Source organism: Triticum aestivum, chromosome 2A, assembly GCF_018294505.1.
Source record: "Triticum aestivum cultivar Chinese Spring chromosome 2A, IWGSC CS RefSeq v2.1, whole genome shotgun sequence".
Classification (NCBI taxonomy): Eukaryota; Viridiplantae; Streptophyta; class Magnoliopsida; order Poales; family Poaceae; genus Triticum; species Triticum aestivum.
The window spans coordinates 730,422,156-730,446,300 of NC_057797.1; the positions used below are offsets into that span (position 1 = coordinate 730,422,156).

Sequence of the window (24,145 nt, forward strand, 5' to 3'; positions counted from 1 at the left end):
ACCTTCAACACATGCTTTTCATTTGCCAAAGAGCCAGTATGGAAAGAATTAGGGCTTAGAGATTGTGTGACGGCTGTCGCATCACAGTACAGGTCAGGATGACTGATTCTGGATGAGGTTTTATGTTCAAAACTACCAGGGGGAGTGGAAGTCCCTGGAGAAAATGCGGTGGAGTTGATTCTTGTTGCGTGTTGGTACATATGGTGGGAACGACATCAGATTTCACATGATGAGAAGGTTGCAACGCCAGCTCGATCTGCCCTACAAATTAGAGGGATTATTGCCAATTGGGTCGCGGATAAGAAGACAGAGGGATATTTGTTGGTCTAGGCCGGCATCGGGATGTATAAAATTGAATGTGGATGCTTCGTACAACATGGACAAAGGTGCTGGTTCTTGTGGTGCAATTCTACAGGACTGCAAAGGAGGTTTTATTGCTGCAGCGATGGAGTTTAGGCAGCATGCTCTTGATGCTCCTAGGATGGACGTGTTAGCTATGCTATTAGGCTTACGACTTGCTGAGGGGCTGGGTATTCTCTCTATTAATACCAAGAGCGATTCTATGGAGATTTTTCAGGCTATACAGAATCCGTCCGAGATCACAGATGGTTGCCGGAAGTTGATGAGTTCTTTTGACAAGGCGACTGTGCATGAAGCTAATGGGTGTGCTCATGAACTTGCTCGATTTAGTTTTGAGGACAGGATATGGGGTGTGGAATGATAAACCTCCGGACTTCCTGATCCCATTTATTGTAAAGGACATGCTTGTTACCTAATTATAGTTGCGAAAGTTCCAAAAAAAAAACTCTAATAATAGAGAAACATGTATCCTTTACAATGTCAAATCAAAATCAATTGACCCATATTTTTACTATAAACTTGATCAGACTTTAACAAGTTTCACTTGTGACAAGATTTATAGGTCATCTAAACCCAAATAGAAGGGGTAACATTATTCAACACAAAACCAATATCCGTACTTTTAAATGTATTTTCTTCTTACTGTGATTTAATATATTGTAAAAAAAAGCACATGCATCCCAAATTTGGAACCAAGCAATTTCTTTAGACGTAATTAAACCGCCTTCTGACACGCAAAAAATGCGATCTTGCGAACAAAAAAGGTGCCACCAGCAACCTGAATCCTCAAGCCGATGAACACATACCACTGCGTTACCAGTTCAACAATGTTACAACGATTACAGGGAGAGGTATTGCTAGGCACTTAATTACATACATCCTCAACCCAAGGAATTAGCATTCTTGCTATCAAAGCAAAACCAGGCTAGGCAGCTCATCAACGCGCCCTCCACCTACCTACCTAATCTAGATACAGAGACAGGCACTTGGGTTTAAGCAGCATCTAGCCCTTGTTTTTCCTGTGTAAAACAGCTAGTTTAAATCATGTGAATTAGCTATCACCTCTCTAAGCTACATCTCTCCCTTCTCTGTTAGCTGAGAGAGATGTCGATCCGCGTAGTGGAGAAGTCTCCTCAACCTCAGAACCATATCACAGTGGAAGGGAAGAGCACTGCGCCTTTCCGTGTAGACAGGGCTTACTGTCATCCACGAAAGGGCGTGGAGCTCAGCAGCCACCGCTTCCAACACATTGTGCATGTCCATTTCGTAATCACGGGCTGATGTTTCATGGGTGATGTTCCTTGCCTGCTTGCTCATGGTGCTGCCGCCAACCCCTCTGCTCATCTTCTCTTGGACAGTGGGGGTGCTGCCTCCGTAGTAATCGACGATGCTAACAGAGAGAACAGAGTGCCTGTCCTCCTTGGTGAGTTGGGCGGCATTCTTTCTTACTGGTGGGACAGCTTTGGAGACAACATAACCCATTGCCAAGGGAGTTGCTGTCCCTTTGCTGTGCAATAGGTGGGCAAGTGGTGGGGATTCCGATGTAAGGCATGTTGGAAGCTGTAATGTCGCAGGGGAAAGATACCGCATACTTGGTGACGGAACCAGAAGATACGATGCAGACATTGACCCGATGGACTTGACTGGGGCAAACCCATCTAAGTAACTAGAAGACCCAGTGCTGCTTTGATTCCCTTCACCTGTAAGAGAGGGGGGAATGAACATTAGTAAATATGATCTGTCCTTAACTATGGATTTCCTTAAAAGCATGACCCTTTGCTGCACACTTAGCATGATCAGGATTTGAAACAAATAATCATATAATGTGTTTGTATATGATGAGGTCATTTAGTGATGACCATTTACTTAAAAATCGCGTAATTAAATAAAGCAACTTGTAGGTGGAGATAATAACATCAACATACACGGACAGTACTTACCAGAAGTAGGTCTGGTCGCAATCAGATCCGCTTGGCATGCCAGATGCAATGAGCTATCTTGCGAAACTGCAACTAAACTGATGCTACGAACCAAGTGCAATGAACCCCTTGAACTGTCCATTCCACTTTGTTCCACTAGGATCTGCTTTTTGTTGCCTGACTGACCTTTTGTGAAGCTAGATTTTGAATGAGGGCTGTATAACGTACTAGGTGAGGAAGGCATGTTTCTGTCCTGGATTAAGCCCATATCTTGTTGCTGGAGTGTTGGTCCATTAGAATTTGGCGGAATACCATCAGGTATAGATCGTCGTAGCTGCACAGGCCACTTCTTTACCTCGTTACCACCAAAAGAGTATATTGCCTTTTGCCATTCTGCATAAGCAATACATAGACATTACAAACACATAAATAAAGCACATTATGGTCTATCAAATGAAAAGAACAGAGTTAATGATCAAATTGATTAGTACCCTGGATTTCAAGTTCAAGGAAACCTCCAATACGGGTTATTATTACATCTCTTGATCTCGTATTGCTAGCTTCTGGTGAAGACGACATTATTTGACAACCCTGCTGCAGAATTTGAATGAATAGGCTCTGGAGAACTTTAGTGTCTTGGCGGCTACTAATACCACCAAAAGGAAATATTAAGCTGTCTAATAACTCTCCTCTAGAATCTGTCCAGATGCATACTAACCATCGCCAGTCCTCGGTCCAGCCATAACAGCAATGAAGACTTGTACCGCTGTCATTCTCAGACCCTTCAAGTGGCGGGCTTGCTCCACTATCAGTGCCACCTGAAATTGAGCTGTAAGCCCTGCTGCTACTTGCATCAGCTCCAAATCTTGAAGATTCCATTATATCACTGTAGTCAGCAGTCCCAGGCTCTGCCAGAATGAAAAGCGGCTCAAAGGCATACTTCCTGTCATCCTGAGCACATAATTCTGGGATTTTGCTTGGATCAGGCAATCCTACAGCACGGCCAGGTTGCCATGAGTTGTCCCATGATACTGACCTCATGGATGCATCAAACTCTGTTTCTCTAGAGAGAGTTTGTCCAGACATCCGAGGAACTAGACACTCTTTCCAAAGGGTGGGACCAGGAGATGCAGTGTGCAACATCGTCGACTGAGGCCTACTCATATAAGTAGGTGACTGGAACATGTCACTCGTGGAAACAAACCGTGGGATCCGTCGAGCCTTGTTATACACAGTGAAAGCTATGTCCTTGAAAGCAGCAAGCTCATTTGGTTTATGGAGTCTCAATAAAGTTTCAACAGTAACAATCTGCAAGACAAGCTTCGGTATACTGAACCCAGAGAGCATTACAACATTGGATGCTGATGCTTCATCGGCAGAAGCACTGCTGTCTAGAGCTTTGGCAACCTGAGTATACAGGAATGATTTCCTTTCTCTCTCTGACGATAAGATAGACCCAATGGCAACAGAACTTTCTACCAGTGTCTGTAGGACTGCAGATGGTTCAGGAAATGGGCAGACCACATAAACTACCTGCATACATAATGGATCGTGGGTGTTAAAATAGATTAGCATTGCGGTTCTGGGAAAAATACCAACTTAACGTTTATTTTTGTTGCACAGCATTACTTCAGGCAAAGCATGAAAGAAATATCAATTCATCCACCTAGAGGCCATCGTGCATCTAACTGAATGATTAGAAGTCCCACACATGTGATCTATTTTTGTAAATACAAGTGAACAGAAATGAAATGTTGGATCATTTCTGCATCCAAAAAACTTAAAAATTGGGTTAAGATATACTCCCGCCGTACCAAAATATAAGACGCCTTTTGACACTATGATAGTGCCAAAAAAGTTCTATATTTTGATACAGAGGGAGTATCTCCAAAAGAATTGGTGATGTATATATGTGAAGTGTACTCCAATGGTTGCATTTATTAGTAACAAGTGCAGAATAATAATGGCATCCTACAAAAGTTGTCATAAGAGCAATAATGATATATTCCATGACAAGAGCCTCAGTTGGATCAAGAAAATAGGAAAGCTGTATTTAGACAGAATGGGAAATGACAGAAGTAACATGTCTACAAAAGTAACCAATCATATACTCCATCCGTCCGGAATTAATACATCCATCTGAGCGTCAACTAATTCTGGACAGAGTTAGTACAAAACAACGATGATAAGCAAATTATCATATCTGATTAAAGAAACATCCTACACTAAGTTGACTACTAATGTGTATTTTTCATTTTGCAATTCCTTTTGTGCAAGTATGTATAAGAATATTTATTTCAGTGGGCTTCTCTGTGCTGGTTCCCATTAAAAAGAAGAGGAAAAAGAAACACTGATCAGAGAAGACCAAATAACGAGAAGAATACACGAATATAAACCATGCAGAGTATCATCACAGAACAATACAAGAAGTGAGACATGCGGCTATTGTTTTGGAAGTCCCTTGGATCAAAAAAGTGGAGAAGGAAGAAAAAGTAAAAGGCCTTACAGTGCAAGGTATGTTACTGCTCTCTTTCTGATTTGTTGAAATGTTTAAGGTAAGCTTTATATCCTTAATTATCCTTGCCAGAGATGATACAAAGCTTTTCACACTCCAACTTTTTGAAAGAGCTTGAAAGTATTCAGTTACTGAACTGATAGAAACTGAGTGGCTGCCCCTAGTCTTCAATTGATCAGGACACTCAACGAGAACAAGTCCTGAAGGCAGATATTTTCCAGGAGATTGCTCTACTTGCCCCCCACTGTGTTGTGGCGAATGAGTACCCAGTTTGCAAACTTCATAAACTATAAGAATGCAAAATAGATAAAAGTAAGGAATAAACTTTGAAACACAATGAATTAGAATAATTATATGGAGATTATGAGATTGCTAAACTATGACTAACTGACAAGTCACCCCAGTAATGACAAAACATTGTAATATTCTTTTGGTTGTTTATAGCTATTACAATGATGTGATCAAATAGAACGAAATCAATTATATTGCAACCATGAAGCCATATAATTTGTTAACGTGTTAAATTAAAAGCAGTGACTGGCTGTAAATATTGCCTCTTTTGAATTGAACGTATAACTGGCAACAAATAGTAAATACAGAGTTAGAAAAGGTGGCATTAGGCTTAAATCTCTATATATCAACACGTCTGATTGCCATAACGCCAACAAAGTGAACCAATGCTGTTTATTGGATTCATAGACACTTTGCAGGCACAAGTATCAATAGCTAACAAGATTTTAAGTTTATGAACTAGGGTCCTATCTTAACGGGTGGGAGAATTATAAATATACAGTCAGACACATTAATACTACATAACGGTAGAATATAATGGAACATATAGCCCCTACTTCATCTGCAGCTATCTATATTGTTCAATTGAATTTATTTTCTCGGCACTGACTTGTAACAAGATGAAGGGATGCATACATTATAATAAAAACAGAACAACTCATGGGGTGGAAATTATCTCATTACCACCAAATCCTTGTTAGGTCTAAGTAATAATTGTGCATCACAACTGAGAACCAAAGAAAAACTGAAGAAGCAACGTTATAGACACTTACTTGTTCCAAGCTGCATGAAGAAATCAGTGGCTGCAGAAGTAAGCATATCAATATCGGGGCACAGCGCGTAGTAAGTAACCTGAAAGAGCGAACAAATGAGAAATTTATGAGTCCCAAAACTACAAAAACTCTTTCCAGAGTAACCGAAACAAAGAAACGCGTAGTAATCTAGATTTTACAATGGCTACAGAACTTCGGGCCAATTTGCGGTTGTGTCGTTTTGTGTTATTTCCTGATATGGAATACTTACACCACAAAAAATATTTACCAATGCTATTAACAAGTTGCTTTTATGGATCCAGAATGACACTAAAGTTATACTTTCAGGTAGTTGATATATCAAAAGGTAATAAAAATCTATAGTGGGCTATATGCCACCACAGTGCCAAACTATGCCTTACAGGCTTGGCCGAAGCATAAGGTTCCAAAGGAGCCTTCTCCCACAATTTGAGGCAATTAGCAGAGGTCTTTAACCAATCATCCTGGTAACTGCAATTTCAATACTTACATCAGTAACTCACGCAGACAATTAAATGTTAGTTCATTTAACAATCATTTTCAAGGGAACAAGTCTGCTACCCAACAAGAAGAGATGGCGAAGGGAGGACAGCGATGGTTGGTCTGACACGGTGATATCCCTTATGATGCTCTTCTGAAGTGCCTGCATTGAAATTCAATCTCCTCTAAGATGAATCATGACTTTCTCCTTCTGGCAATATTATATTTGGCAAAGGGAGTAATAAAGAAGTTGAAGACAGGTTGAGGGATGTGGCAACAGGAATACCTCGATCATTGCTAGATTTGGGTGGGCTCATTGCATCTCCACCAATGGGTATAGAATTTGAAGTATCTCGAATATCACCAGTAGTATAATGGAAAGAGTATGCATCTCCCATCGCAGCAGATTCTGCTATATTACTTCGACCCCTGCACCAATCAATTACTGATAATGGACCATCCATGTTTGCAAACGCAGTTTTAAGAGCTGATTTTATATCCGATTGCAACAAGCCAATCATGGATGATTCTGAAACCTGTATCCAGAAAAAGACATGGAGAAATGATGTGTGGATAAGTACAAGTGGCAAGAGAAAACAGAGCAGCAGATTTTTACCTCTGCGGAAAGTAGATCAACTAAATCAACACCAGCGCAGTCCTTGGAATGACATGTTCCTAATAGTCCACCACAGCCAGCATGAACCATAGAAGGATCACAAGAAAATCCACGTCTCCTCTGCTCATCCAAGGAAAGCCAGAAAAAAGAACCATCTCCATCATCCATATCAAGTGCGATATCAACAAATGAAGTAGATTGCTGAACTAGCAGAGCCATGGCACTGAGAAGTTTCACAATAGGTTGCCTTTGTACAGATGGGCTTATGCCAGTAAATGTTTTAGTGGACAAAGAATCAAGGGGCTTTGCCCCTTTAGGTACCACAACAGACCTCCAAACTCCCACGTTTTCTAATTGGGACCTATCATACATGTCATGGTCAACATCACTAGACAGCCTAGCTGGTATACTTTCTTTCCTTTTCATCTCATATTTGGGAACAAGACCCGAGTTACTACTGCTCTCTGTCTGCATAGCACTGGACAAGGCACTTTTTAACTCAGCAGATGCTTTGGTTCGCAGAGACACTAGTGTATGCCTTATTCTGCACATGGCAGCCTGAAATGTGATGCATTCAATTTCAGTTGCAAGTGCGGTCTTCATAGATAGGAGGAAATACCCAACATTAAGCATGCTATCACTCTTCTTTTGTATAGTCAGAGAAGAGCTAAATGAAGTTTCACCAGAAACAGGTCTTGATGTTTCTCCCTTGCATGATTGTTCGTCTGCACTGTTTAAGCTCTTTTCACTCTCATTTTTCCTACCTTGCACAAGTGTGTATAAGCTTGATCGACCAACATCACGTGAAAGATTAGCTGGTGTTAGTTTATCAGACTTCTCAGACTTGTCTCCTGCAGACTCAACTTTAGAACTTTGTGTGACATCATACGAATAAACTCTTGAGCTAAAACCGCAACTCCCTCTTTTTTTCGATCCGGGCAAGTAGGGATTTGTAAACAGTGTTGCCGGCGTCTCGCAACTGGAAATTTCAACAGCTGCATATTCTGGTGCAAATGTGAGTGCAGCTTCAGCTCTGGTGAGAAAATCAGATCTACTAGATGATAATACTAAGGACTGGGACCCTGCAGGTGATGCAATTTCTTTGAGAGGCTCCTGAACTTTAGAAGCAACATCCTGAATAGGTGACATCGTCTGGTGGTTAAATGCCTCCATAGATGTGAAACCAACAGGAGAAAGTCTTTGTTCAGGTATATCCATAGCTACGGATGGACTATCTATGAATGGCATGTCTCCAAATTCCGAAGCAGGGCTTACTAAAGCATGTGATTCAGCAGTACCTGGAGGCTACATAAAATGTAATATCAGGATTATAGATAGCAGGCAAGTCAGAAAGAAGTGATCCTACAACACAAATATCATCGCCATACAGTTTTCTACTTGCATGTCCAGAAAAGTTAGTATGTTATTTACATTTAAAGAAGGTTCTGCAGTGTACTCATTGTTTAGATCCAACAAACAGAGAATTCCACATTTCATAGCTAAGTAGACAGGGTAGAAGGTTAAAAGGGATTATTTCACAAGCTCTTGGTGATATCATAAGCAACATGTTTCAAGGCATGAAATATGTGTAATTCAATAAATGGTCCTTGATTACAATCTAAAAACTCAACAAAGCAGAAGTGAAGTAATTGGCTACAATCTAGAAACTTAAACAAGCAGCGGTGACAGTAGCGACCTTTTGTAAAAAAAATGCACAGCATGGCAGGAGCATGAAATGCAACAAAGAAGTCAATACAATATATTAAGTTGCAGAATACAAGTAGTGATCTATTTAATGGAATTAAATATTTCAAAAGTACTATGGATTCCTAACATAGTCATATTATCATTGTCATATGCATAATGACTCATTATCACAGAGCTTCTCATACATGACCAAGTATAGTCACTCTAAATATTATAACCTTGTTTCATCTATAAGTAACTACTACGAGGATGATAGGGTACCTACCTCACCAAAATCTAACTCATCCTCTTGAAAGAAGTCACTAAAATCTCCAAACTCCAAGAGAAGTATATTGATGTCCATCACAACCCCCTCTTCACCCCAGCCCCAAGAACATCCCCCCTGACCATTTGTGCCTTGCATGTTTTCGCTAACTTCTTTGCCAGCATGAGAAGAATCTTCTGTTATTTCAGAACGAGAGCGCTTGGATACCTGATTGAACGAATACAAAACATCAAGACTTCTTCAGCCCAATGTTGACGTAGACTGGTACAGCAGTAGTGTGATTGTGCACTAATGCTATCAAGTATTAACATAGCAAAATGAGTTAATAACACAAACAGTGTAACATGTATATATGGAGATTATTCACCAGAATAGAACTTCATGCAGAGGTAATTGTGGCAAGAAAATTTGGTGCTGTGATAGTTTTAGCATCAACAGATTACTATTTCACAAATTAAACACAATTACGCAAATACTTCTATGCACAAGATGGCATGAACTGTATAGCATGTGTTCTTCCATGTAATGGAATTTCTGCCGCCATTCAATTATCAGTTTATATCCAGTAAATTAACCATATCTCATACTCCCTCCGTTCCAAAATATAAGGTGTATTAGTTCTTTCAGAAGTCAAACATTTGCATGTTTGACCACATTTGCATGTTTGACCAGGTTTTTAGAAAAAAATATCAATATCTACAGTACCACATTTGTATCACTAGATCCATCATGAAAAGTATTTCCATATTTTTTTATTTTGTATTGTAGATGTCGATATTTGATTCTATAATCTTGGTCACACTTACACAAGTTTGACTTGCACGGAAATCGATACACCTTATATTCTGGAACGGAGGGAGTATTTCACACCTATAGCTAATTAGAGATAAGTCGATAAATATATTCGTGTGTCAATAGTGGCACAACAGTCTTCTGTTAATCACAAGAATGATGAAGCAAAGCATGATACTACCACTACAAGTTAGCTACTGAGAAGAGGAAAATGTAGTGTTGTACTAACAGACATATTAAAATGTAATTCTTGAGAAAAAACTAATTCATTATGGTATAAGTTTGTAAATTGAGAGGAAATCAACACACTACCATCTTGCTACCAGCAATGTCATTGTTCAATGGCAGATCAGACTGATGGCATGCTGTAGAGTCAGCATCTGCCAAAAGATCACCACCTTTAGCAGCAACTGCATGCTCACTTCCATTAGAAGTGCTACTGACACTACTGATACTACTAGTCATGCCGTTGGAGTTGTTATTCCTTTGTCTTCTTAGTCTTAGAAAATTAGAGTTCACACCAAGTGCGCGTGAAGATCCAAAGAAAGAGCTGCTAGCAGATCAAAACAATTAATGCAGGAGAAGTCAGACAAACCAAATTTGCAATCATGATGTTTTAAAAGAAAGTACTGAAAAAATATCATGTAATGACACAGATTAATTTTAGTTGCACCCTGAGATTATGATCCATGAGCACGATTGAATCAATGTAGTTCTTGCAAGTAACTTTTGGGTATAATGAACCATGGCAACAAAACGTGTTATACTGCATAGAATCCGGATGTGCTGCATGGGTAGTGATCCTTAACAAAGAGTTAGTGCAGCTTAGCACAGTTCCACAACCGCAAACTGAGCCTTAGTAACTTCAAAAAAAATTGGATAAAATTAGTTGCCAATTCTTCCAGGTCTTCCCTTTTTCTGGGAATGAAGCAGTAGCAAGTCCTGATTACACAATAGTAAGTGCCATTAAAACAACATTTACGGCCTGTTCGGTTGGAAGCCAAAATTTGCAACAATGTGCCACACTTTTCTTAGCCAAACTGGGCAAATGTCTCGTAGCCACAGCTTAGGCATGCCAAAAATAATCAGCTAGGTCCTAGGCATCATAAACACATACATTGTGGCATGGTAGGCTAGGTTATGGCTCCACTTTTCTTGGCCACAACCACAAGCCTGTTAGGCAAAAAAATTTGGCATGCTAGGACACTGTTAAGCATCAACTGAAACGGTCCTTGGTGCTGTTTTTCTCCAGTTCAAGAGAAGGTCTGGCCCTTGAATGAGAGCAAGCCAGAAAGGAGTTACTGTAAGGAACATGGGGACGTGATATTACAATTTACAGGATGGTGGTAGGCAACATACTTATGTTCCAATTATTTTATCCTAGTTCTAAAGAAATGATAGATTTTGCATGCTCGGCAATTTTAATTTATAAGTTCTAAAAAATGACAGGATTTACCTAGCTGTTTTATGTCCACACCTAGCTCACAAAGGTGGAGGGTGTTTCTATGTCTAACATAACGAGAAAATAATCTGAATTTCATGTATTCCTCTTAAGACAAATATTTTCTTGTTATTTTTTAGATCTTGTATTCCACTATTTAGTTCTTAGAGATATATATAGAATAACATCAAAACAGCATAACAAAGCTGTTCTTTCAACATTTTACAGAGTTCATTGTAGATAACAGCATCTGAAGTTGGACTCCAACGTTTTGACTTATGAGCTGTTCCAGATAGTCATTGATAGAAAAAAACATGTATGCAAGACTGACCTGTTCCGGAAGTAAGAAGACGGAGAGAAATTCCAAAATGGCCAAGCCTCCCATGATGAACTACCCATCCAGTCCTGTGACCACATCCTGTGGGCAACATAATTTAAACCATGCACGCTCCAAGCATAACAAGATCATTAGAGCGAGACTATTACCTTTTACTAGAAAAGCGAACAAATGCCTGATGGACCATAGGTACCATAACAGCCTCAGGTGGGTAAATAAATGTCCTTTCAAGAACCGGAAGGCCATCAGCAGATTCTAACTTTTGCTGCACATCATCACCTAAATGAAGGTCCTTCACTGAATCAAATTCTTTCTTAATCTGATTATTTTCCGATTCAGAAATTTTGTCAGTTGAGGCAGGTGGAAAGCCAAGGGCAACTTCAACATAGTAACTTTGACCTCTCAGCTGGCAGATGGTGGGTTGAGTAAAACCTGGTAGATTAGGTGCCGATAATTTGCTGAAATGTTTACACAAACTTAACATGAGAACTGAGTATCATAATGAACTGCTCTGCATATGAATATCCTTAAAGAAACACAAGATCGGAGATAACACCTAAGAGGCGCAAGCAGGACTAAGTGTCTAACTCATCAGTGAGGTCATATCAACAGGCATAGAATGCCAAAAAAACAGCTTAGCATATAAGTCGATTTGAGTATTGACTTTTAAGTTCAGAAATACCTTGAATATACTTGTCTTGCGAGGTCACTTGGGCAACAGCCGACAAGCCTACCCAGCATTCCGCTAGGAGCAACAATAACTGCAACATTCAATGAAACAGATCATGAATTTGAATATGCATGATATAGCACATAACTTACATCCAAAAAGGCATAAAACATAATTTACATAAACGATGAAGAAACTGGCAAAAGCAAAGTTACAAATCAAAGTTATCATGAGCTTGGTCACGGAAATAGAATGCGCAGTGAAGTTAGTTTAACTTTTAGAGAACTATTTTATATTCAAGCCTGATTCAAGACACGACTCCAAGAACATAAACCACTAAATGGCTGTGCTTCTGCCCATTTTGTCAACATCATAGCACACAGGCTAAGTGTCGAACTAACCAATGCATTCGTGTTTTTTAACTATTTCCAGTAAGGGGATCCCTTCAGATAACAGTATGATACAAAAGGATCATCGATAAAAGTCGAAAAAATGGAAAACTAATAAAAATGTATGCCATAAGCTAGCATACTGCCTCTGGTGAAGTTCTATTTGTAAAGGTGAAATTTCAAAAACACTGTACCCAGTCTAAATGAGATTCACTTGTTATCTTTTTAATCCACCTTATAAAGAACTGAATGTAAGATAAAACAATGGGCAGTCCCTATTTGTAAATCAGACGTCCTAAGGACTTCTGTAAATTCGCCTATCACAAGAAAATCATGTCAGATCAGAACTGTGAATAGCACAAATATATTATCCTTTTCCAGCAAATAAGACAGTAGATTTTCTAAGGATGCCAATACAGCAAGATGTGTAGAGATGGAATTAGTGAATGAAACGGTACCTGGAAGACCTTCACCAACAGAACGGGGTGTGTGTGTGAGAACTTTCTCTATATCATCACTAGAAAGGTTTCGCATATATCTAATAGAATAAACCATTTAAAGTAAGACCACTGGCACTAAATAAACTGAAGAAGGCCAACGATATGATTGGACAAAATAAGAACTGACCTTGCAGATATAATAACATGCACAAAGATTGCTTCCTCAGTGGCCGCAAAGACAAATTCCACTGTAGGTTGTGCTCTCCTATAACACAATGATAACAAAAATAAATGGAATGGAAATCAAGAAAAGTGAAGTTATCCTTGGAAGAACAAAAGGGCAAAAAATGAAACTACATGGCCAGCCATATCTGTATCCTCAATATTACACTAAAAAAAAAGGGCAGCCCGGTGCATGTAGCTCCCGCTTGCGCAGGGTCTGGGGAAGGGTCCGACCACGTTGGGTCTATAGTAAAGTGACATTACTTATTTCACCCTCGGATCAAAGAGAAATGGTTGCGAGCCTGTGATGGATTGTAGCATTATAGCAACTTGATATGGACTTCTGCTTCATTATGCAATGACTAGAAGTGAAGAAAGGTCAGCCTACTGATTCATCTCGACAGTTATCTAAAATATGTCAGAGGATACGAATTCATGCAGGCCCCACACCAATGCTCATATACAAGATAAATGGCCAACAAGTATCCGAATATTATCATTACATTCTCGCCATCATATAAAGGTTGGCAACAAAAGGCATGCAGTTATTCTCGAAACCACTTTAGCGGAAAGAAAAATATATATTAAGTTGAAATCCCATGTTTAGAATTAGGTTACAATTATTTACACAAAGTTTTGTATCACTAGGTGGTCAGGGGCCTTTTCTTTCTTCAAACACAAGAACTTCACTTTATCCCAATATACCATACACTATCTATTGTAGTGCACGACATTGGAACTTTAACAGGCATGTTATGTGTGTTACTTTAGCAGACACATTGCATCAGTTGCTGAGCAAGGAGTATAAAAAACTACTCCCTCCGTCCCATAATATAAGAACGTTTTTTATACTAGTGTAGTGTCAAAAACGTTCTTATATTATGGGACAGAGGTAGTAGTTAACAAAGAATAAAAAATGAATAGATAAAGGCATAGCAACTTAGTCACGAACCTAAAGCTGTTTTGATTTCTTGTAGGGGGGTTGTATTTTGTAAATACATCACCAAATCTTGCATAGGAAAGCCCTCTTAGTGCTCTGTACAAGAGAAATTGTCAGATTTAAAATTCATCAACTAGACAACAAATTATAAATTACAGATTCATGCTATAAAAAGTATAATGATACCTCTCCAAAGAATTTCTTAATGCCTGACATAGTGCAGCTGCAACCTCTTCCGAGTTGCCTGGAGCAACCCATAAATCACTTGAAACAACTGCAAAACAAAATAAGTAGTAGAAACAAGCAAATAAATAAGCAAACTAGACAGTCTAAGACTCCATGCAATAAACAAATATCAACAACAATCAACCTCTTAATTTAGCTACAGCGGGCTGGGTCATTTCAGGTAGTGATGAGTGGCGGCCAGAAAGAAACAACCAGAGCTTGATCTTCTCATCTGTCATTGTTACAATAAAATTTTGGGATAAATAAGCATAGGCTTGACTTAGGTAGAAAGAAAGATGGATGCAGGTAGTGCACATAATTATTACCAGGGTTATGCTCTCCTTGAGAAGGATCCCAAGGGCCAACAAAGGAATTTGTCCAAGTACTTAGGAGACCTTCACTCTGTAAGCGAAGATACGCTGACAGCACAGTGCTATTAAGAGCATCTTTCTGCTCGGCTTTTGAACTGGACGAGGAACAGGGATCACAAAAAAGAACACATGCATCAGAACAAAAATAACAAGTGGCAACAAGCAGCTAAAAGACAGCACAAAAGCGGCATATGGAGGGTACAATTAACACCTTCTATCAGAAGTAGCATTGTACTCTGGTTCAACGGGAAGAAACTGAAACCATGATACAGTCTGAAGCTCCCCCTGCAAGCACGGAATATATACATAAGACTAACCCAAAGAAAGTCTATCTGAAGAATCTACAAACTAATTCCATGGCAGGCTGTGGCAGACTAAGTAGGTAAAAAATGTCTCACTTCCGTACTCTAAAGCTCTAGGCTCTATCAGAAAACTAGAGATATGAAACGGAACATCATTCTCAATTTGGAAGTGTGGCGGGTAATGCCTCTCCTGTGCTGTAGTTTGTGATGTGTGCGGAGGGTGGTTCAATAGCTCTCCAGACTTTTGAAGCAGTCAGTTTCAATTTCTAATTCTACTTCATCAAAAGAAAAAAAAATACAAACCATTGCAGGAATTGGAAAGAAACAAAAGGACATTTGTAAGCCGCAAAGATAGCAATGAGAAATAACCTGTTAAGGATCGAACTTTATGTTACACGTTTCTACTTAACGACTGGAAAATGAAAATGGTGCAGCGCTGTCAAAGGAGCATCCAGGGAAACTCGAAAAGGCCTGAATTCTCTTATTATTTTAGTTGCTTGGAAAAATTGGCAACACCGGAATGATTGTGTTTTCAATGGAGCAAGTCCAAGCTTCATGATGGTAAGCTGTAGCAAATGAGTGCTCTATGGTGTTCTGCTGGGGCATCGGGGCTGAGAGAGTTGTTTGTTGGGTCGCTTGCCCTGGAAGTGTAACACTGTCTTTCTAGTCTCGCCATCTCATTTACGCGTGTGGCGAGAACTCTGTAGTTTCTTTCAGGGTGTGTTGGGTGTTGTTGGGTGTGGGGTGAGGGGGGAGGGGGGAGGGGGAATCTCCCTCTTCCTTGTACTATTTTCTTTCCTAATGAAATGATGTGCAGCTCTCATGTGCGTCCGAGAAAAAAAAGGAGTGAAGGCTCAAACAGTTGCCATACTACATTTTGTTCCCTTTTTCACATCATCATCATGGTTGGTATAGAACAAAACTCGTTTGCAAATGATGATACTCCATCCGTTCCTTTTCATTAGGTGTCATTTTTGTACACGGTAACCAAGGACTGATTTGAGGATAATTTGGGACTGAAATGCCCCTGGTTAAAATGTAGGTTAGAGGGGTAATTATGGGCAGCTAATTAATGATACTCCGATTCAGGATGGCTGGAATTGGCATCAACAGGGGTAAAAAGGAAATACACCTAATAAAAAAGGATGGAGGAAGTATAACGCATCGAGAAGATAAGAACTTGCAAGTTGCAATAACAGAAACACTACAGAGTTTGCATTTCGCAGTATGATGAAATACAATAAAACAAATTACGGGGCCACAATTCAACAGAACCCGCGGGGAGGGGGAGGGGGGTAAGGTCTAACTTACAATTTTGAAAATGTTGGTCCACATATTCAACGTAGAAGACAAGGACACTGCTTTATAAAATCACCGGTGTTCATGCCTCTACAGTAGAAGGTGAAATCTGCAACATGACCTGCTGCTTGTCATACAAAGAGTACTGAAAAAAACATTTATAGAAAAGCTGAACAAATGAAGAAACTAATGGAAGAAATGGGATCACACAAATGTTATCTGTAAATAGTGGGATTATATGGTTGTCATTCTTAATTCCAAATCAGAATAAAAGATATGATAATTGAACAATACTACAACAATGGGAATCTACCATTGTTATTTTAAATTCTACAACATCCTACACTGCAGAGACAAAACTATTCAGCACGCAAATAAAAACTTTAGGACTCCCACACACTGTCACATCAATAAAGCACCAACGAGGTAGGATCTTTAGTTTCCATGTTTACAAGTAAAAGAAATGGTATTCTGCCATTCTAGTTCCAAAGCCTCTCATAGACGAATGAAGCAAGAAATTTATGTTTATAGGGTAAAAAAACACAGTCCAATTGCTCTCATTAACGGTTGCATTTAACATATTCAAGCTCCCAACTCCTTGAGACATTATAGGGTAACCGACACGCGCGACACAGGGAACAACCTACAGATTGCCAAACTCCCTACTCCTTGTGACATTTCACACGATGCTTATCCTTGTGGAGTTCCCACGGCCTACGATGCATAAACACGTCAGATCAATGACAGGCGCAATCTTCCATCACTCGTTACCCACTCACCCTAACGGCAGAATCTGCTACACGATCTCCTTACCCGACACCCCACCATCTAAACACAGCAGAAACCCGTACTGCAGCCATGGGCGGCGGATCAATGCGTGCACGGGCACAGCAAAAAATTGTGGAGGTCAGCTTGGGATTAGGATGACTGAAAGCTCATTCAGAGACCAATGCCTAAGGTCAGAGCGTGAGATAGTTCAGGAGCGGGAATTACTTGATCGAATGCCCCCACATTACTACTATGTCAAACGCCTAACATAACATTCAAGCGAGACTAGGGTTCTAGGGTTCGTGAGTGAACGAACGGGGGACGAGATCAGAGAAGAGGGCGGGCTCCGGGCCAGTGAAGAGGAGAGGAGTGCTCTGCGGAGGACGCTCACCTTGAGTCGCCGCTGTCGCCGCCCCTGGTCGCGGCCGGCGTCGCGCGGAGCTCGCCCTCGGTGGTACGTGAGGACGGAGAAGTGAGGGGGGATGCGGCCGGGGACCGGCAGGAAGCAGGGGCGCCTGGGCCTTGTTCGCCGTCGCCGCCGGCGTTGGCTCGACGGGTGGGACGGGCGGGGGCGGAGGGCGGGGCGTACGGCGAAGTGGGAGACGAACGCGGCCGGCTGCTTCCGTTGGGTTCACTGGGACAGGGGCAACCAGGTAATTGCGGGTTGCAGCGAGGGAGTGGGGGACGGGTGTCAGAGAGCCGGCGGTGGCGGCGGCGGCTTCGGGCGCGGCGGCGTGGGCGTTCGATGCGGGTCACTTGAGATCAGATCTGTGATGGGGTCGGCTCGGGTCAGTCCACCGGCCTCACCATTTAGCTCGGAGTATATTCGTAACACACACAATGAGAACATCTCCGACAGATCCCGGCCCAAACAGATCAGCTAAATGAAGCCTGGCCCGTATAATTTTTACAGGCGGCCTGCATATCCACCCCTCTGGTCCTATATGTACGGATCGGCAGGGTTTTGGGGTTAGCAAACCCTATCCCCTCCGCCGCAATCCGCCCGCGCCGCCGCTAGCCCCCCTTCCCAACTCAAATCCCGCCACTTCACCTTCGTTTTTTCTTCTCCTCGCTCGTAGGTGTGGCGGCCGTGGCGGGTCGCCGCCGCGCAAGCTTGCATTGCACGACACGAAGGCCGGCAGCTTCAGCCGGCCCGTCATTGAGCCATGGCACTCGAAGCAAGCGCGATTGCGGCCGACTCTCCCGCAGAAGCTGGCGGAACTCTTGGGTCGGCTTCCATGAGCTCGACGCAGCCCTCTAGCCGCACTTCAAATGGTGTTGGGAGGCCGATGCAGAGCTCGTCGTCGCGGAACGTGCGGTGGCGGCCGAAAGAAGGCGCCACCAACCGTCTAGCTGCTACCAAGGAGGAGCCCCCAACACGCTTCATAAGTCCGCCGCCAAGTTCTATCTCGGCGTCGGCGAGTGAGACCGTCAATTTAGGTTTAATTTGTAGCGTGAAGTTTGTAGTTCCTGTATATGCACTATTGTTGTGATGTTTTTAAATTTGCAGTATGAGATTTATGGGTTCTGCTCTATCGGAGCTTTCGCGTTCCCGCAAAATCATTTTCAGGGGAACCCTTGCAATACCGAATTTTATCGGATCTGCTAAAGATGCTCTAATTTTTCCTATGAGAAACACGTAGGAGCACTGTTTTTTTTTCATTTAGATAGATGAAGGCCGAAAAAACATATTACAAAGAGGCCCTCATTTTTCAAGGGAAACAAGGAAAAAACCCAACAGATTAAAAGTTAAAAACACATCAGTCGATGCCCTCGGTGGGCATGCATGTCGGTGTCAAAATCGGCGGATCTCGGGTGGGGGGTTCCGAACTATGTGTCTAAGGTCGATGGTAACAGGAGACAGGGAACACGATGTTTTACCCAGGTTCGGGCCCTCTTGATGGAGGTAATACCCTACGTCCTGCTTGATTAATATTGATGAGTATGAGGATTATAAGAGTTGATCTACCACGAGATCGTTGTAACTAAACCCTAGAAGTCTAGCTTGTATGATTATGATTGCCTCTACGGACTAAACCCTCCGGTTTATATAGACACGGAGGGGCCTAGGGTGGTACAAAGTCGGATACAGAGAAAGAAATCTTCATATCCGAACGCTAGGCTTGCCATCCACGCCAAAGAGAGTCCCATCCAGACACGGGGGGGAGTCTTCTGTCTTCTATCTTCACGGCCCATCAGTCCGGACAGGTCCAACAGGTCGGAGGCCCAAGGACCCCTTAATCCAGGACTCCCTCAGTAGCCCCTGAACCAGGCTTCAATGATGAGGTGTCTGGCGCATAGATTGTCTTCAGCATTGCAAGGCGGGTTCCTTCTCCGAATACTCCAAAACAGCCTTCAAACACAGAAAACGTGTTCGACTCTGCAAAACGAGTACCACACGCAGAGAGTATAATACTTTATGAGTCCAATCCACTGACAACTTTTGTAGCGTGACATCACATCACAGCCCGGTCATTATTTCGAACCGTTTTTTAGCCTCCCGCTACATGTTTCAAGATGCGGTTTTATTGGCACATCTTGTCAAAGCAAAGATCGTGTCCCCTTATTGCGGGATTCTCATCAATACGAACGTGGGTAATCCAACCGCGCCGCCTGCATGACCCTTGGGGAATAGGCGAGTTTTAAGGCGAGTGGGGAGGCTGTCGGGGATATACCCCGCGGTATGACCCGGCTAGAGTTGTAAACCGGCTGGGACTTGGTAAACCGACGGATGGTAAACCGGCGGAGAGTTAAGACAGAGAGTCAAGACAGATGGCTAAGACAGACGGTAAACCGGCTGGTGGTAAACCGGCAGACAGTTAAGACAGATGGCTAAGAAAGATGGTAAACCGGCGAGTGTTAAACCGGCAGAGTTAAGACAGATGGTAGCACCGGCAGGTGTTAAGTCAATCATAACCCGGCAGACAATGTTAAACCGGCAGACAATGTTAAACTGACAGACGTTAAGAAGCCCAGGAAGGGAAGTCAAAATAGTTTAAGTCTTAGTCCGAGATGGACTCTACATGTAACCCACCCCTTTAAACTTATATAAGAAGGGGCAGGGCTCCCCAAAGAGGGAGAAGTAAGAATAAACAATCTTAAGGCTAGACACAAAAAGGAGAGCCGGTTTACGGCGACTCCCTCATGATGATAATGAGACCTAGCCTCAAACAGCATGTAGGGTTGTTACCGGATGATGTTTCCCGGGGCCCGAAGCTGTCTAAATCCCTGTCTTGTGTTGCGTCTCTCGATTCCGCTCAACCCCTCTCAAGATACCACATAGATGCGTTGGCCTCGCGACTAAGTCCTGACACTAAGGACATCTGCCGTGACAAAACCACGACAGAGGCGCTTGATATTCACTGCCTTTATAAAGGGATAAGGATTCACCTCTTTCACCCACGCCTTCCTTCTCTCTGCCCATCCATTCTCGAGCTCCAGCGCCCAAGCTTCCAACCTTTTCACCTCAAAAAAGCACTCCAGCCATGTCCGGATCTGGAGCGCAAGGCAAGTGGATGGTTTCCTCCATCAAGGAGAAGGACATCACCAAGCTCCGGGAGGCCGGGTACTTAGCCAAGGAAATCGCCCACCGGCTTCCAGCCAAGGGATAGATCGTCCCCACTCCAGAGCCCCATGAGGGGATCGTGTTCATCCCCCACTTCATCCGCGGGTTGGGATTCCCTCTCCACCCATTCGTCGGCGGACTCATGTTCTACTACGGGCTGGATTTCCATGATCTGGCCCCCAACTCCTTCCTCAATATTGTGCGGCTCTCCATGACCGCGGGCACGACCTGGCCCATCCCGCTAGTGCGGTAAGTTTTTTGTATTTCAAGGTGCATTCTTTACTTGCATACTCCAGGAAGATGTCTAAGCTTCCCTATCTATTTTTTCAAGGGTAGACAAAGAAGGCGGAGCGGATTCGGTGTTCGGCGTAATTTTGATTAATACGTCAAAGCATATTTGTACCAATAGTGCGATAAGCAACAAGGCTATTTAACATGCGAAGACCAACGGGGAGCTGTGTACGGGTCCTAAAAACAGGTAGAATGATCATCAAGAAGAACATATAAAGATTCCCCCACACGTCTCTGCTGCTTGCCGCCTTGGTATATTCGTCATTCAAATGGACCAATGATCAGGCCATCGAGAGGGGCCTGTAGAGAAGAGACCAAAAATGGTAAAAAAAGGAAAAGAAAAAGTATGTGTGGGAGCCGTATGATGGACCATGATCGAGTTACGCCTCCGTTTATGCCCATGGTATTTTGAGTGCGTAGTTATGTACGCGCAGTACGTGCCGCCATTTGGTCGGGACTAAGACGGAGGCCGAATTTCTAGTCGAGCTCCTGACGAGCTAGACTGTCCTGCTGCAGAGTAGTCCGGACTCGTTTGACAGTGTCCAGGAGTGTGGCCGCTGAATTAAGGTTCTGCTTGTTAAGGCCGCTCTGTACTTCTGCTACCAGGGTTGCGGTGTGCTCCTCGATATTGAGGGAGTGTGATGTCTACTACACAACCTTCTTCTTGTAGACGTTGTTGGGCCTCCAAGTGCAGAGGTTTGTAGGACAGTAGCAAATTTCCCTCAAGTTGATGACCTAAGGTTTATCAATCCGTAGGAGGCGTAGGATGAAGATGGTCTCTCTCAAGCAACCCTGCAACCAAATAACAAAGAGTCTCTTGTGTCCCCAACACACCCAATACAATGGTAAATTGTATAGGTGCACTAGTTCGGCGAAGAGATGGTGATACAAGTGGTATATGGATAGTAGATAATAGTTTTTGTAATCTGAAAATATAAAAACAGCAAGGTAGCAAGTGATAAAAGTGAGCATAAATGGTATTGCAATGATAGGAAATAAGGCCTAGGGTTCATACTTTCGCTAGTGCAAGTTCCCTCAACAATAATAACATAATTGGATCACATCACTATCCCTCAACATGCAACAAAGAGTCACTCCAAAGTCACTAATAGCGGAGAACGAACGAAGAGATTATGGTAGGGTACGAAACTACCTCAAAGTTATTCTTTCCAATCAATCCGTTGGGCTATTCCTATAAGTGTCACAAACATCCCTAGAGTTCGTACTAGAATAACATCTTAAGACACAAATCAACCAAAACCCTAATGTCACCTAGATACTCCAATGTCACCTCAAGTATCCGTGGGTATGATTATACGATATGCGTCACACAATCTCAGATTCATCTATTCAACCAACACATAGAACCTCAAAGAGTGCCCCAAAGTTTCTACCGGAAAATCACGACGAAAACGTGTGCCAACCCCTATGCATAGGTTCATGGGCGGAACCCGCAAGTTGATCACCAAAACATACATCAAGTGAATCACGTGGTATCCCATTGTCACCACAGATACGCACGGCAAGACATACATCAAGCGTTCTCAAATCTTTAAAGACTCAATCTGATAAGATAACTTCAAAGGGGAAACTCAATCCATTACAAGAGAGTAGAGGGGGGAAGAAACATCATAAGATCCAACTATAATAGCAAAGCTCGCGATACATCAAGATCGTATCACCTCAAGAACACGAGAGAGAGAGAGAGAGATCAAACACATAGCTACTGGTACATACCCTCAGCCTCGAGGGAGAACTACTCCCTCCTCGTCATGGAGAGCACCGGGATGATGAAGATGGCCACCAGAGAAGGATTCCCCCTCCGGCAGGGTGCCGGAACGGGTCTAGATTGGTTTTCGGTGGCTACGGAGGCTTCTGGCGGCGGAACTCCTGATCTATTATGCTCCCCGATGTTTTTAGGGTATATGGAGATATATAGGCGGAAGAAGTACATCAAGGGGGCCACGAGGGGCCCACGAGGGTGGAGGGCGCGCCCCCTACCTCGTGACCTCCTCGAAGCTTCCCTTACATGCACTTCAAGTCTTTTGGGCTTCTTTCCTTCCAAAAATGAGTTCCGTGAAGTTTCAGGTCAATTGGACTCCGTTTGATTTTCCTTTTCTTCGAAACCCTAAAACAAGGTAAAAACAGAAACTGGCACTGGGCTCTGGGTTAATAGGTTAGTCCAAAAATGATATAAAAGTGTATAATAAAGCCCATAAACATCTAAAACAGTAGATAATATAGCATGGAGCAATCAAAAATTATAGATACGTTGGAGACGTATTAGCATCCCCAAGCTTAATTCCTGCTCGTCCTCGAGTAGGTAAATGATAAAAACATATTTTTTGATGCGGAGTGCTACTTGGCATAATTTCAATGTAATTCTTCTTGATTGTGGCATGAATATTCAGATCCGAAAGATTCAAGATAAAAGTTTAATATTGACATAGAAATAATAATACTTCAAGCATACTAACTAAGCAATCATGTCTTCTCAAAATAACATGGCCAAAGAAAGCTATCCCTACAAAATCATATTGTCTGGCTATGCTTCATCTTCACCACACAAAATATTTACATCACGCACAACCCCAATGACAAGCCAAGCAATTGTTTCATACTTTTGATGTTCTCAAACTTGTTCAATCTTCACGCAATACATGAGCGTGAGCCATGGACATAGCACTATAGGTGGAATAGAATGGTGGTTGTGGAGAAGACAAAAAGGAGAATATAGTCTCACATCAACTAGGCGTATCAATGGGCTATGGAGATGCCCATCAATAGATATCAATGTGAGTGAGTAGGGATTGCCATGCAACGGATGCACTAGAGCTATAAGTATATGAAAGCTCAAAAAGAAACTAGTGGGTGTGCATCCAACTTGCTTGCTCACGAAGACCTACGGCATTTTGAGGAAGCCCGTCATTGGAATATACAAGCCAAGTTCTATAATGAAAGATTCCCACTAGTATATGAAAGCGACAAAACAAGAGACTCTCTATCATGAAGATCATGGTGCTACTTTGAAGCACAAGTGTGGTAAAAGGATAGTAGCATTGCCCCTTCTCTCTTTTTCTCTCATTTTTTTATTTTTTTTATTTGGCCCTTTTCTCTTTTTTTATGGCCTCTTTTCTCTTTTTTTATTT

At 42.2% G+C, this 24,145-nt stretch overlaps 1 protein-coding gene across 3 annotated transcripts; it reads right to left on the minus strand.

Annotated features, from left to right (window-relative positions):
• Window positions 1-1,114: 1,114 nt before the first annotated feature.
• Window positions 1,115-17,913, minus strand: LOC123190647 (mediator of RNA polymerase II transcription subunit 13). 3 transcript variants are annotated; one of them, XM_044603324.1, is made up of 23 exons: window positions 17,532-17,913; window positions 16,385-16,481; window positions 14,983-15,056; window positions 14,727-14,866; window positions 14,546-14,632; window positions 14,362-14,449; window positions 14,188-14,271; window positions 13,201-13,278; window positions 13,032-13,111; window positions 12,197-12,275; window positions 11,664-11,972; window positions 11,509-11,595; window positions 10,049-10,286; window positions 8,945-9,151; window positions 6,973-8,277; window positions 6,643-6,892; window positions 6,438-6,519; window positions 6,260-6,347; window positions 5,859-5,937; window positions 4,786-5,081; window positions 2,771-3,812; window positions 2,301-2,672; window positions 1,115-2,060 (listed from the first exon to the last, which is right to left on the minus strand). In XM_044603324.1, the coding sequence occupies exons 2-23, from the start codon at window positions 16,406-16,408 to the stop codon at window positions 1,432-1,434; spliced, it is 5,718 nt and encodes a 1,905-aa protein (XP_044459259.1). In that variant the 5' UTR covers window positions 16,409-16,481; window positions 17,532-17,913; the 3' UTR covers window positions 1,115-1,431. The 3 variants fall into 3 exon arrangements, with proteins under 3 accessions (XP_044459259.1, XP_044459257.1, XP_044459258.1); XM_044603322.1 differs by having other exon boundaries at window positions 10,049-10,289; XM_044603323.1 differs by having other exon boundaries at window positions 10,049-10,289; window positions 16,385-16,493.
• Window positions 17,914-24,145: the final 6,232 nt, after the last annotated feature.